This window comes from Hirundo rustica, unplaced genomic scaffold, assembly GCF_015227805.2.
Source record: "Hirundo rustica isolate bHirRus1 unplaced genomic scaffold, bHirRus1.pri.v3 scaffold_167_arrow_ctg1, whole genome shotgun sequence".
Taxonomy (NCBI): domain Eukaryota; kingdom Metazoa; phylum Chordata; class Aves; order Passeriformes; family Hirundinidae; genus Hirundo; species Hirundo rustica.
Genome location: NW_026690242.1, coordinates 1 through 14864, shown reverse-complemented (window position 1 = coordinate 14864; position 14864 = coordinate 1). Strand labels below are relative to the sequence as shown.

General features: G+C 47.2%; 1 protein-coding gene across 1 annotated transcript; it reads left to right on the top strand.

Moving 5' to 3' along the window:
• Positions 1–10603: 10603 nt before the first annotated feature.
• LOC120747699 (peroxisomal coenzyme A diphosphatase NUDT7-like) lies at positions 10604–14834 on the top strand. Its single transcript, XM_040053726.2, is given in 4 exon segments — positions 10604–10883; positions 12239–12397; positions 14302–14376; positions 14378–14834. Coding segments are annotated over 4 exon segments (687 nt in total). The 5' UTR covers positions 10604–10739; the 3' UTR covers positions 14687–14834.
• The last annotated feature ends 30 nt before the right edge of the window (positions 14835–14864 follow it).

Sequence of the window (14864 nt, the reverse complement as noted above, 5' to 3'; positions counted from 1 at the left end):
GTTGTTTAATTTGCTGCTTGCTGCTTGCACAGAGAGAGCACTGTGTGCTCTGCAAGGAGACAGAAAAGCGGCTGGCTGGAAATGCTCATCTGGCTAATACCAGTCCCTTTCTTCCTAGGATTCCTAACCTGAGGCCGACTCAGAGGAAGGTGCAGGTGGTTGTGGTGCAGGTGGTTGTGAAAGGCAGAGCCCAGGAGCCGAAGAGACGTGGTAAACTGCAATGCTCTGAGTTACAGCAGACAGCAGGACCAGAGACCCAAGAAGCGCTCGAAACCAAGACCTGAGTGACAGCATTAGTGTCAGCTAGAGCATCTGGCAGGAGCCACCAACACTGTATCTTCTGCTGCTGATGGTCTCTGTTAATCGACTGTTAATTAAATGTTAATTGACTGTTAACTAATGGTTAAATAAACATTTGGCAATAAGTTGTTAATTGTCAGCTTATCTTGGTTGGAAAGACAGGTGTCTGTGGGACCTCTCTGGAACGGAAAATGTGACCCCCTTCCCTCCAAATTATTATAACTTTGAAATTAAGGGGCTTTCAGGCAAAGAGATGGGAAAAGGAGTAACAGTTCTTTACTAGTATGTAGAACAAGGCAAACAAGCAACAACACTGGCAGCAACAACAAAGAGAACCAGACACCCAACCACAGCCTTCTCTCGGCTGCAGGCGCTTTCCCTTTGGTGTCTTGCGGTCACAGCTGGGCAGGGAAGGGAGGTAAATAATGAATAAAGCAACTGCTAGAGAAATTTTAATTAAACTATACCAAGGAATACACTGGAGAACTCAAGCACTGTGTGATCTGTTCTTACTTACTTACTGCTGTGAGGCAGTTTATATAATAGCCAAATAGTGACTGAACAATGCTTGATTTGTTCAAAGATAAATAAGAAAGTGATGAGAAAACAGCTTAGTGAGGGAAGAGCCCTAGCCCTTTCAAAATATGCAAATAGATTACACTGAGTTCCCCAAAATACAGAGATGGAAATATCTTCTTGAAATAGCTGATCACCTCACCCACTGGGGAGAAGCCTTTCCTACCTCAACAGCAACTACCTCCAAAGTGGCTGAGATGCTATTAGAACAAATCATTCCCAGATATGGGATAACTGAAAGAATCAGCTCAAATAAGGGAACACACTTTACTTCAAAAATTTTTCATTCTGTATGTGTTGCATTAGACAATTGGAAATTTCATACCCTGGGGCACCCTCAAAGCTCTGGACATGTGGAGAGATTGAATGCTATCCCTAAGAACCATAGTACCAAATTAATGACTGAAACCAGAGTAGCATTATTATGCATCAGAACTGCTCCAAGAAAGGGCATAGGAGTTTGTCCCTATGAGATGTTCTTTGGGTTATCTTATGTGGGCAGGGAGGAGGGGTTGGCTGAAACTAATTAACCATATCTCAAAAATTACACTTTCTCTCACAAATCTTAGAAGAAAAGGGTTGTTACCCTCAACATCACCTCTAGACTTTAATATAGGTTTTTCACCAGGTAGAACCAGGAGATTTGGTTCTAATAAAATCTTGGAAAGGTGATACCTTTACACCAGCATGGGAAGGTCCCTTTCAGGTGCTTTTAACAACTGGAAGTTATCAGAACTGCAGAACAGAGTGGTCTCACGCCTCTCAAGTCAAAGGACCAGTAGAAGCTCCTCTCCAAAGATGGACAGTGGTACAAGGAAATAACCCTCTAAAGTTAATCTTCAAAAGAGGACTTAATAGTAAACAGTCAAGGGCGAGCCTGGACTGACCCCTGCATTTGCCACCAGAGAGAATTTTGCTACAATCCCTGGGGTGTTGAGCAGTGGGAATATAAGTCATACCAGACCTTGACAGAAGACGAATAGGAAATGATGTTCTAAGACTCTGGAAATTGCTGGATGGAGTGTCATGGCTTCTATGCTTCACCTCTATATCCCTACAGAGCGCTATCCCAGTGCACAGAACGTAGGAAGCAGGTATGGATACTGACGAAGGTCATCTTTGTGGCTACAGTCATGATCTGAGGTTTGCTTCATCCAAGCAAGCATGGATGGAACTGCTGATGGGAGGAACTGCACACAAGTATATCTTACTTTTTCACTACTTGCTTTTCTTGAGTTGGAGGAACTATGGACAGCAACATGAACTGACAACTCAGGAACTTTAAAATAGACTGAATTTAACACTGACCTAATAAAAGACTGATTAATCTTATTTATAACTACTTTGCAAAAGAAGTCAGTTTATGCTGACCAGACAGGACAATTAAATCAAGGGCTTCAGCTAAAAAGGATAATCAAAGGGTGGATTGTGAGAGATGAGGTGATATTGTGCTGAAGACAAAAGATAATTACATTAAAGAGTGAAAGTTGTTGGTTCTATGTGTTGTTGCTTGGATTGTTTAGATTTGTTCTGGTTGGCTTGCTGAGTGTTGCTGTGAGCTGGGAGAGGAGCGGGGTTGAAGAAGTGATGAAAAAAGAAGCAGGATGAGAGGGGAGAGGACCGTAAATTGGCAGATGACACCAAGCTGGGAGCGTGTGTCAATCTGTGGGAGAGTAGGAGGGCTCTGCAGAGGGACGTGGACAAGCTGGATGGATGGGCAGAGTCCAATAGGATGAAGTTTAACAAGTCCAAGTGCCGAGTCCTGCACATCAGCCCTGCAGCACTACAGTGGGGACACTATGGCTGGACATTGCCCAGGAGGAAAGGGACCTGGGGGCACTGGTGACAGCAGCTGAACATGAGCCAGCAGAGTGCCCTGGTGGCCTGGATCAGGAATGGGGTGGCAAGCAGGAGCAGGGAGGTCATTCTTCTCCCTCTACTTGGCACTGGTGAGGCTGCACCTCAAGTGCTGTGTCGAGTTCTGGCCCATCAGTTTGGGAAGGACGTTGAGACTCTTGAACACTTCCAGAGGAGGGTAAATGAGGCTGGTGAGGGGCTTGGAACGCAAGTCCTGTAAGGAGCGACTGAGGGAGCTGGGGTTGTTTAGCCTGGAGGAAAGGAGACTCAGGGGTGACCTTATCACTCCCTACAACTCCCTGAGAGGTGGTGTCCTGGTTTGGGACAAATTTGGGAGAAAACCCCTGTATAGGATCCCTCTAAGGAAGCAAACCCACGTGGCCCCTCCCTCCAACCGGTCTGAAAAAAAACCCCAAAACCCTCTTTGGAGAAAAAGTGGAAAAAACTATTTTACTAAACAAATGAAGTGCATACAAGTATAAAGAATGAATAGTATGAAACAATAAAACCTCTCTTTCTGAAGTGAGATGGCAAACTGAGAAAGTCCTTGCCGTGGGTGTAGCTCGGCTCTCTCTCTCAGCGTCTCCTCAGTCCCAGTCCCTCCGGCGCTGCTGGAAAATGCCGAGGTCCAGGCCCCGGTGGGCCGCAGGTGCAGCCCCCAGTGCTCCCCTGGGTTTTCAGTCCAGAGCAGGTTTAAACAGTTCCAAGAAAAAGGAAAAAAAACAGTCCAGGGAAATTCTCTGCCCTAGCTAGCTGAAACTAACTAAAAGCAAAGAAAAAAAAATCTCTGTCCTGCAGTCTCTCCAAGCCTCCGCCGAACACCCCGTCCGCAGAAGAATGTGGAGGAGTCAGGTAGTTTTCTCAAAACAAACTCCGCGCTTCTCCTTGCTCTTAGAACCAGTCTTAAAGGCACAGGACTCAATATACAGCACAAACAGAACAGACGATTGGGGATACAGGCATCATAAAGTTACCCTAGGACATTCCACCCCTTGTATCCCCATATCGTCAATTTACTAAAACTAATATATATTCCAGCTCTACACACACATACATCCATATCAAAACAATATGCAATATACAGCTACATACAGTGGCAGTACCATTCAGCACACAGCGATAATTACACACGGTTCTCACCCAACAATCAAATCTCCCTGGGGTACACATCGTGTGGTTCCATCTTTCTGCATTACCCACCATGTGCAGCCTGGTCCCTGAGCAAAGACAATCCCATGGATGGGATCCTCTGTACTTGAAGCAGAATTGATCCAAACTGTCTTCCCTAACAAACCTCTTACATGTACTACTGGGACTTTCTCTCCATCTACTGTATGTAGGGACTCAGACTGGGCAGGGCCTGCTCTGTTGGTGGAACCTCGGGTGTTAACTAACCAGGTGGCCTTTGCTAGATGCTGCTCCCAGTTTTTGAATGATCCCCCACCCAGTGCTTTCAGGGTGGTTTTTAGCAGTCCATTATATCTTTCTATTTTCCCTGAAGCTGGTGCATGATAGGGGATATGGTACACCCACTCAATGCCATGTTCCCTAGCCCAGTTGTTGATGAGGCTGTTCTTGAAATGAGTTCCATTGTCTGACTCAATTCTCTCGGGGGTACCATGCCTCCAAAGAACTTGTTTTTCAAGGCCTAGAATGGTGTTACGGGCCATAGCGTGAGGCACAGGGTAGGTCTCCAGCCATCCTGTGGTGGCCTCTACCATTGTGAGCACGTAGCGCTTGCCTTGGCGGGTTTGGGGAAGGGTGATGTAGTCAACCTGCCAGGCTTCCCCGTACTTATACTTGGACCATCGCCCGCCATACCATAGGGGCTTCACCCGCTTGGCCTGCTTGATGGCAGCACACATCTCACAGTCATGGATAACCTGAGAAATACTGTCCATGGTTAGATCCACCCCTCGGTCTCGGGCCCACTTATAGGTGGCATCTCCGCCCTGATGGCCGGAGGCATCACGGGCCCATCGAGCTAGAAACAACTCTCCCTTGTGTTGCCAATCTAAGTCTATCTTTGACACCTCTATCTTAGCAGCTTGATCTACCTGCTCGTTGTTTCGGTGCTCCTCATTAGCCCGACTCTTGGGGACATGGGCATCTACATGACGGACTTTGACAGGTAGCTTCTCTACCCGAGTGGCAATGTCCTTCCACTCATCTGCAGCCCAGATTGGCTTTCCCCTACGCTGCCAGTTGGCCTTTTTCCACTTCTCCAGCCATCCCCACAGAGCATTGGCTACCATCCACGAATCAGTGTAGAGGTAGAGCTTTGGCCATTTCTCTCTTTCAGCAATGTCCAGAGCCAGTTGAACAGCTTTGAGCTCAGCGAGTTGGCTTGACCCACCTTCTCCTTCAGTGGCTTGTGCAACCTGTCTTGTGGGGCTCCATACAGCTGCTTTCCACTTTCGTTTCATCCCAATGATGCGGCAGGAACCGTCAGTGAAAAGAGCATAGCGTGTTTCTTCTGCTGGCAGTTGGTTGTATGGTGGAGCTTCTTCAGCACGTGTCACTTGTTCCTGCTCCTCTTCATCCATGAGACCAAAGTTTTCACCTTCCGGCCAGTTTGTAATTATCTCCAAAATCCCAGGGCGATTTGGGTTTCCAATGCGGGCGCGCTGAGTGATGAGGGCAATCCATTTGCTCCATGTGGCATTGGTGGCATGGTGGGTAGAGGGAACTTCTGCTTTGAACATCCATCCCAGCACTGGTAGTCGAGGTGCCAGCAGGAGTTGTGTTTCAGTCCCTACTACTTCTGAGGCAGCTTGAACTCCTTCATAGGCAGCCAAGATTTCCTTTTCTGTTGGAGTGTAGTTGGCTTCGGACCCTCTGTGGCTTCAGCTCCAGAATCCCAGGGGTCGGCCTCGAGTCTCCCCAGGCCCCTTCTGCCAAAGGCTCCAGGACAGGCCATTGTTCCCGGCTGCTGAGTAGAGCACATTCTTCACCTCTGGTCCCGTCCTGACTGGGCCAAGGGCCACTGCATGAGCGATCTCCTGCTTGATCTGGGCAAAGGCTTGTTGCTGTTCAGGGCCCCAGTGGAAATCATTCTTCTTGCGGGTGACCAGGTAGAGAGGGCTCACAATCTGGCTGTACTCAGGAATGTGCATCCTCCAGAAACCTATGGCGCCTAGGAAAGCTTGTGTTTCCTTTTTGTTAGTTGGTGGGCACATTGCTGTGATCTTGTTGATGACTTCAGTGGGAATCTGACGCCTTCCATCGTGCCACTTTACTCCCAGAAACTGGATCTCTCGAGCAGGTCCCTTAACTTTGCTCTTCTTGATAGCAAAGCCAGCCTTCAGGAGAATCTGGATGATCTTCTCTCCTTTCTCAAACACTTCCATTGCTGTGTTTCCCCACACAATGATATCATCGATGTACTGTAGATGTTCCGGAGCCTCACCCTTTTCCAGTGCAGCCTGGATCAGTCCATGGCAGATGGTGGGGCTGTGTTTCCACCCCTGGGGCAGTCGGTTCCAGGTGTACTGCACACCCCTCCAGGTGAAAGCAAACTGAGGCCTGCATTCTGCAGCCAGAGGAATGGAGAAAAATGCATTAGCAATGTCAATTGTGGCGTACCATTTTGCTGCCTTGGACTCCAGCTCGTACTGGAGTTCCAGCATGTCCGGCACAGCAGCGCTCAATGGTGGAGTCACTTCGTTCAAGGCACGGTAGTCCACAGTCAATCTCCATCCTCCGTCAGACTTGCGCACAGGCCAGATGGGGCTGTTGAAGGGTGAGTGGGTTTTGCTGACCACCCCTTGGCTCTCCAGCTCACGGATCATCTTGTGGATGGGGATCACAGCATCTCGAGTTGTTCTGTACTGTCGGCGATGCACTATTGAAGTGGCAATTGGCACTTGTTGCTCTTCCACCCTCAGAAGACCTACAGCAGATGGGTTCTCTGATAGTCCAGGCAAGGTATTCAACTGCTTAACACCCTCTGTCTCTACAGCTGCTATCCCGAATGCCCACCTAAATCCCTTTGGGTCTTTGAAATACCCATTTTGGAGGAAAGTCTATGCGCAAAATGCATGGAGCTTCTGGGCCAGTCACAATAGGGTGTCTCTTCCACTCATTTCCAGTCAGGCTCACATCAGCTTCCACCAAAGTAAAATCTTGTGAACCCCTGTCACCCCAGCAATGGAAAGAGATTCTTCCCCCACATGTCTTGATGGAAGTAATGTGCACTGTGCACCAGTGTCAACTAAGGCCTCGTATTTTTGTGGTTCTGATGTGCCAGGCCAACGAATCCACACAGTCCAAAAAACACGGTTTTCCCTAGCCTCTACCTGGCTAGAGGCAGGGCCCCTCTAAGCCTGATTATCCTTATTTCCCTGGGTAACCGGAGCTGCTTCCTTCTTGCTGGAACTTCCTCTCATAGTCTTGCCATCCAACAATTCATGCAGCCGTTGTGTCATAGCATCAGTAGATTCTCCATCCCATCTTTTCATGTTTTCTCCACATTCACGCAGGAGGACCCACAGCTTAGCCCGTGGGATGCCTTTTCCCTCTCTATCTAGGGAACGTTTGCGTGTGGTGCCAGAGCCCCTAACTTGTACTGCAGAGATCTGTAGAATGTCCTGCTTGAGTTCTTTGTGATTTTCCTCCATCTTGTCTGCTAATCCCCGCACCTGTGTTTCCAGAGCTGCAATTCTTGCATGTGTTGGACCATGCACAGCATCTGCATATGTTCGTAGCTTCTTCGCCATATCAAGCACGGTCTCTTCTGTCTCATCCCGCTTCATTATTGCTAAAGCAGAGGAGTATTCTTGTGGCCCAAGTCGTACAAGTTTTCGCCACATCACAGGTGTACATGGTACCAAGTCGGGGTTCCTAGTGTTTATGTCATCTGAAAAGACAATCTCCGCCACTGCCATTTCCCTCATGCGCTGGATCCCTTGTTCAATGGTTTTCCACTGGGTTTGCTGCATATAGAGATCGTCGGCACAGAGATATCTTTGTGCCACACTTCCCAGGACCCGTTCCCAGAGACTGCAAGGACTAGCCTCCCTCATCATTTCTTGGTCAATAACTGGATCATGTGACAGGGATCCCAGATGTCTCGCTTCAGTGCCATCCAGTATTGTAGCCTCGCCTGCAGCATCCCAAAGACAGACTAACCAACTAATTATAGATTCATCAGGTCGTCGAGTATAATCCTTTCTTAGGCCACGAAGGTCCTTCAGGGAAAAGGACTCAATAGTATCTCCTGCTCTTGCAGCAGTTGGTCGGGCTCCTGCTCTTGCAGCAGTTGGTTGGGCTCCTGATGTTGTAGCAGCTGGTTGGGCTCCTGATCGTGTGCTAGTTGGTTGGACTCCCGATCTTGTGCCAGTTGATTTGGCTTCCGATTTTGTATCAGTTGGTTCGGCTTCTGACTGTGTATCATCAGTTGCCTCAGCTTCTGATTGTGTGTCAGGTGGTTTGACTCCTGACTGGGTGTCAGGAGGCATTGAGGATCCTTCACCTGAATCATCGTCTACTGGTCGATCGGTTTTGTCCGTGTGCTTCTTTCCCTTCTTCACTGCAGCAACTGCCGGTGTCTTAGCCTCACTGTCTGGTTTAGCTGCAGCCTGAATAGCTGTGGGGTTGGCTGCAGCCTGAGTGACTGATTTATCTCCCTGCTCCCTTGCCTCTATCTGCTGCCCTACAGGGTTTAGCAGTGTGTGACTCATTCTAGAAAAGCTATAAACCATATAGAGGAAAGTCACCAGGTGAAATACCAGGAAGGTGGGGTCTTTAACATTCAGGAGACGCTGAACCCTCTCCAAAAGTGATGTAACTGACTCAAAAGAGAAGAAGGAAAGAAGAGGCTGAAGAGCCTCATCCCCTACTCCTCCTCTAACAAACTGGGTGCAATTGTTGATAAATCCCCAAAACATGCTGCTGGAACTAGGACGCAGGGTAGGACGAAAAAACCATAAACTGAACATACCCAGAACAAACTCCAGTATCTTTATAAGCTTCTTGTAAACCATAATCACCGAACCCAGCAAAATAACTATTCTAATTTGTGCATCCCTAGTGTAAAAGCTGTATGTTAGGGACAATATTGGAGCTATTTCTGGGTAAGAAAACAAACCTAGGGACCAGAAAGGTATTAAAACCTCAAAAAAGCCTAGGGAACAGAAATGCAGAAAAGACTCCATTCTAAGAGACATTAGGAATTCAAGAAGCAACATGGCCACTGACTGTTTAATCCCCACCCAAAGGACAACCAAAAAATGCAGTTAATAATAATCAATACAAGTTTTTTTCCACTCTCTCGTGCCCCACAGTGGGCGCCAGTTAGAAATATGTCCTGGTTTGGGACAAATTTGGGAGAAAACCCCTGTATAGGATCCCTCTAAGGAAGCAAACCCACGTGGCCCCTCCCTCCAACCGGTCCGAAAAAAAACCCAAAACCCTCTTTGGAGAAAAAGTGGAAAAAACTATTTTACTAAACAAATGAAGTGCATACAAGTATAAAGAATGAATAGTATGAAACAATAAAACCTCTCTTTCTGAAGTGAGATGGCAAATTGAGAAAGTCCTTGCCGTGGGTGTAGCTCGGCTCTCTCTCTCAGCGTCTCCTCAGTCCCAGTCCCTCCGGTGCTGCTGGAAAATGCCGAGGTCCAGGCCCCGGTGGGCCGCAGGTGCAGCCCCCAGTGCTCCCCTGGGTTTTCAGTCCAGAGCAGGTTTAAACAGTTCCAAGAAAAAGGAAAAAAAAACAGTCCAGGGAAATTCTCTGCCCTAGCTAGCTGAAACTAACTAAAAGCAAAGAAAAAAAAAAAATCTCTGTCCTGCAGTCTCTCCCAAGCCTCCGCCGAACACCCCGTCCGCAGAAGAATGTGGAGGAGTCAGGTAGTTTTCTCAAAACAAACTCCGCGCTTCTCCTTGCTCTTAGAACCAGTCTTAAAGGCACAGGACTCAATATACAGCACAAACAGAACAGACGATTGGGGATACAGGCATCATAAAGTTACCCTAGGACAGGTGGCTGTGGTCAGGTGGGGGTCAGTCTCTTCTTTCAGACAACTGACAGAACAAGAGGACACAGTCTTAGGCTGTGGAGGGGAAGTTTAGGTTAGATGTTAGAAAAAAATTCCTCACTGAAAGACTGACTGCATGGTGGGATCATCTGCCCAGGGAGGTGGTGGAGTCACCAACCCTGGACACGTTTAAAAATAGACTGGACATGGCACTCAGTGCCATGGTTTAGTTGAAGAGGTGGTGTTAGGTCATAGGTTGGACTAGATGATCTTACAGGTCTTTTCCCACCTAATTCATTCTGTGATTCTGCAAAAAGCTGGCAGTCGGGAAAGAATACAAGTTCCTGAGTACCCACCCAATGGGAAAGGGGACAGGGACCACCCCAGCCGGGAAAGCATATAAAAAGAAGTCATCTTCTCAGAGTGCATTCGTTTCTCGGGGAAGGGAGGCACACACCTGGCTCACCTGAATTGTTACTATTATGGAGTTTTCTTTTGCTTCGACGATTTGTCCCCATTGAATTGTATCTAAAAATTAGTGCATTCCTAACACCGTGGAGGTGGAATAAGTTGATCTTTACGGCAGGCCCCTTCCATGTTCTATGATTCTGTGCCTGGGCACGAATGCAGCACTTTCACGTTCCTTCTCCCACTGGATCAGCTCTGGTCCCGGAGTTCAGCCGCGACGGGACGGAATCGATGGAGCCGAGCAGCGCCGGCGCCGCACGTCCGGGGCAATGCAGCCCCGCGTGGGCCAGCGAGCGAGCGGCCGCACGGCTCCCGGCGCAGCGACACGCCCGGGAACGCGAAAGGGAAAGGGAACGATCGAGCGCTGATTGCCGGGGCGGGTCCGGGCGGGGACGGCCGGTGACGGTGCCGGAGATGGCGGCGGAGGGGGAGGAGGAGCCGGGCCCCGGGTCCTGTGCCTGCCCGGGAGGCGCGGCGGGCGAGCGGGGCACAGCCGGAGGGTGCCGGGGCACGGCCGGAGGGTGCCGGGGCTCCGCTCTGCCTGCCCTTGGGCAGGGGCTCATGGAGGAGGCCCGGCGCCGCCTGAGGCGGTTCGATGTTGGGGACAAGTTCTCCCGCTTGCCGCTGCCCAGAGCCACCGTGCTGCTGCCGCTCATGGTGCGGGGGGCACGGCTGCACCTGCTGCTCACCGTCCGGTCCATGCAGGTACCGGGGGGCTCCGAGGGGCGCGATCCTTCCCGGGAGACCATTGGTGTGCACCCTCTCGGCATCTGCGCAGCCCCAATCGTGCCCTTCGTTCTCAAGGGCATGGCCGGGTGTTTTTCCACTCCTGTGATTCCGGTGTTCGCGTGCCGGGAACATGCCGGCTCCCCGGAAACCGTGACGGGCAATGATAATGAAATAACTCGGCAACGTTTGTTTACTTAGATAAGGAAACTGACAATGCAGTGCAGCTTTATTGAATAAGATGCTTCAGTCTGCCGTTAATACTACTCTTTTCTCCCCTTAAATCCATATAAGGCAACAACCTAAGTCTCCCAGAATTCTTTCGCCAGCATTTTGTTTCTTTTTACAATTCCTGTGTTCCATCTCTGCCTCACTCCAACTGCCGGTAGTCAGGAATTACTTTTTTCTGTTGCTAGGTCTTGCTTAAAAAACCCAACAAATAATCACGCTTGCTGATAACTGATTGTTAAATCTATTTTTTACTGCTCCTTGATGCACAAGCCTGCTACTGGAATGTACTTAAAGGTATCTTAGAAATAACTCACTTTTTGACACAGTCAAGAGGGGACACAGTCTTCGAAGCAATAAGTAAATAGCTCTTAATTTATAACAAGTCAGCTGAGTGGGGTGCGTGTTTCCCTCCCAAGAGGCGAAGACACACACACGCACTTTGACAGAATGGCAATCTTTCATACCCTTTCACGGCTGGGGGTGGTCCCCGTCCCCTTCCCCACTGAATGGGTGCTCAGGAACTCACGCTCTCTCCTGATGCTCTCTTCTGTCCCCTTTTAAGCAAAACATATCCCAACTCTAGATAACAACAACCAGGAAAGAGAACCAACCATTTTCATTCTTTTGCTCCATAGCCTTTTTGGGCTGAAGCGAAACGCTATTTTCTCTCTCACAGGTACTTTATTTAATTGTGTCTTTCAGAAGTTTTTGCTCTTAAGAGTATTTTAATCTTGCTCTACAAACTGTCTGTCCGGATTCATCTTTCAGTCATTTATGCAAACCACATGATGCAAATGTAAGCTTTGACATGCTAAAGCAAAAGTTCCAGTATGAATCACACAACGCTGTACAGGTGCAGTGTATTTCTGACAGCGAGGGTTTATGGATTAGCTGGGGATAGGTTTAGTGTTTTCTTAGGTAGCTACTCTTGCTAAGGCACGTTTCTTCTGGTCTGCAGAAACCTCAGCAGCCATTTTCAGCCTCTTTGACTAGACAGACAAACACACAGGGATGCTGCAATACCAGCACGTGTCCGTGTGGATCCAGTAAGAAACATAAACCTTGTTATATATAACAGTAGTACTCCTTTCCACTTCTTCTAGCTGAGAAGATCACCAGGGGAAGTGTGTTTTCCAGGAGGTAAAAGTGAAGCCACTGATAAAGATGATATTGACACTGCTCTCCAAGAAGCTAAAGAAGAAGTGGGTCTTCAGCCGGAGAAGGTGGAAGTCATCTGTAGGCTGATGCCTGGAATTGATAAAGTAAGTTAGCATATCATTGCAAAGTAAGTTTGGGTGGTTTTCTTTTGTGAGGTCGGCGGTGACCTTTTCAAACCTGTAACTGCCAAGAGGCGTCGCTTCTTCAAGTGTGCAGCCCATGTGTCCAGCAGAGCCCAGGGAAAGGGTTCTTGCTCTGTGTTTGGTATTTGTGAGACCAGCTTTGGGGCACCAGTTAGTGATGCTCTGGAGTACCACACAGTGCTGTGCTGGCCAGAGTTCAGCAGAGAGCCGCAAGCAGAGTCATGGGCTACAGCGAGCGGATGATGAGCAGAGAGGCTGAGGGAGGTGAGCTTGCTCAGCTTGAAAGCTACCAGGGATTTGGCTGCTTTCTTCTCCTGGGTGGTCATAGAGAGGACAATAGCAGAACTCTTGAGGCAACAGACACAGCAGCAACATGGACATTTTGATGAGATGCAAGAAAAAATCCTCTTCACCATGAGGTCAGCCCAAAACCTGGAGCAGATGTTCCTGACAGGCTGTATAATCTCCATCCGTGGAGCTGTGCAGATCTCACTCAGCCAGCCAGGGTCCCAGCAGGCTGCTGTAGCCTCGCAGGTGTCTCGTTCAGTGTCTGCTGACTCCTGGGCTGTGCGGACGGAGAAGGGACCACCAGAGGGGACGTGCGCCAGGATTGTGTAGGGACCTCTAGCAGGGAGACTCCCAGAGGTGTCTTTGGAGTGCAGGTCACCATTTGTAAGTTGACAGGTTCTCAATTTCAATAGCAGTGTTCAGTATGACATAGGATCGGTTTTCCCATAGAGGGAATTGCAGGAATAGAGGAATTGCAGTTTCTGAAGACTATTTTTGTTCACCAGGTGGCAGTTTATTACTGTGCCTCCTGTTTTTCTATCTGTTAGCAATGTCCTCTCCCCATTACAAAAAGGAAAGAACTACTTTTGAAATGGTATTGCAAAAAGCTTTATTTAACTTCTTAAATTGTAATTTTTTGTACAGTTCACCTTAAAGCCACATAGTTCAGAGGCAGCGTGTAAAAAGGATCAAATTTTCCCTGTTTTCCAGGCAATCACCTCGGTCAGTAGGAGAGATGGTGTAGGTTTTGGACCACGAATATTGCAGATGTCAGATGATATTTTGTCTTCTCAATATATACATTCCAGGTGCTTCCGACTTGGACGGAGTCTTTCCAGACGTGAATCAAATATCACAAACACTGTTTTGCTCTTCCTCCTTTCTATGCAACAGTTGCTCTTTGTTAGTGTGAATAAATAAAACTAGCAATGTATCCTAAAGAATTTTGATGTTCTGTTGATGCAATCTATGATTTCAGTAGATTTTGCCTTCCTATGGAAGAAGGGATTCAATTTAGAATTAAAATGTCCATAAATAAGGTGTTTCAAAAAGTGATGTATTTTATGGCTAAATAGATTGCAATAATATTTTTGTACCTCTAGAAAAATACTTCCATATTCTGGAAAATTCCTATATCCTGGGAAAATGATAGAGGAATATGATGAAGGATACGGAAAATCTGGATTAAAATCAGAATTTAAAAAAGTAAATACGGAAGACCCGTGAGAAAGCATGCATGCTTTTTTTACTTCTGCAGCAAACTGGCAAGCCTTTTTAACTGCTATGGGATTATACAGGATGAACAGAGTATTTGTAAAATCTTTTTTGACAAATACAAAAATATGATTTCAAATTCTTCAAGTCAAATTAAATAGCTTGCTCTTAGGAGGACTAAATTGCATTGCAGTTAAAAATAGTTCATAGGCTTCTTGTACTCATTTTGTGACAATGAAATGTTTATGGTTTTGGTTTTTTTAATGAACATTTTTACTTGGTACAAACAAGTGTTTGAGGGCTTTGTTGATTTTTTTAACATTTACTTATTTGTTGGTTTTGGTTTTTTTCTCTCTTTTCAGATGAATAACTTGGTGACACCAGCTGTAGGATTTATAGAGGACACATTCCAGGTCACTCCTAATCCAGATGAAGTGAAGCGAGGTTTTTGTTGTGCCTTTGGAGTACTTTGTCAAGCCCTTAAATTACAAGACCTTCTCTTACCAAACCTCCTCAGGTTATTTAACTCAGATACACTGCTTTACATATGATGACCAGGAACGTAAAAGGTCATTCAAGATACGGGGACTGACTGCACACTTTGCTGTATTTCTTGCTCTTGTAATTTTTGGAGAGAGACCTACCTTTGAAGTGGATTATGATCTTGACAACTTAATGTCATCCTCCGAGAATAACTTCATTAATTTGTATGCATCTATATATGAAAGAAAGAAGAGTAACCTGTGATAACTTGGTCTGGCAATTCATTTCTTTTGAAAGAGGAAAAATGAGGTTTGTTTATTTCCTTTGTACCTATTTTTTGAAAGCTACACTTGAATTTCTTCTATATTGGGAACTTCAAGTTGACAGTCCCTAGCTAGATTAATACAATTTTTATTCTCTTTTAAGAGTTGTGAGATGCACA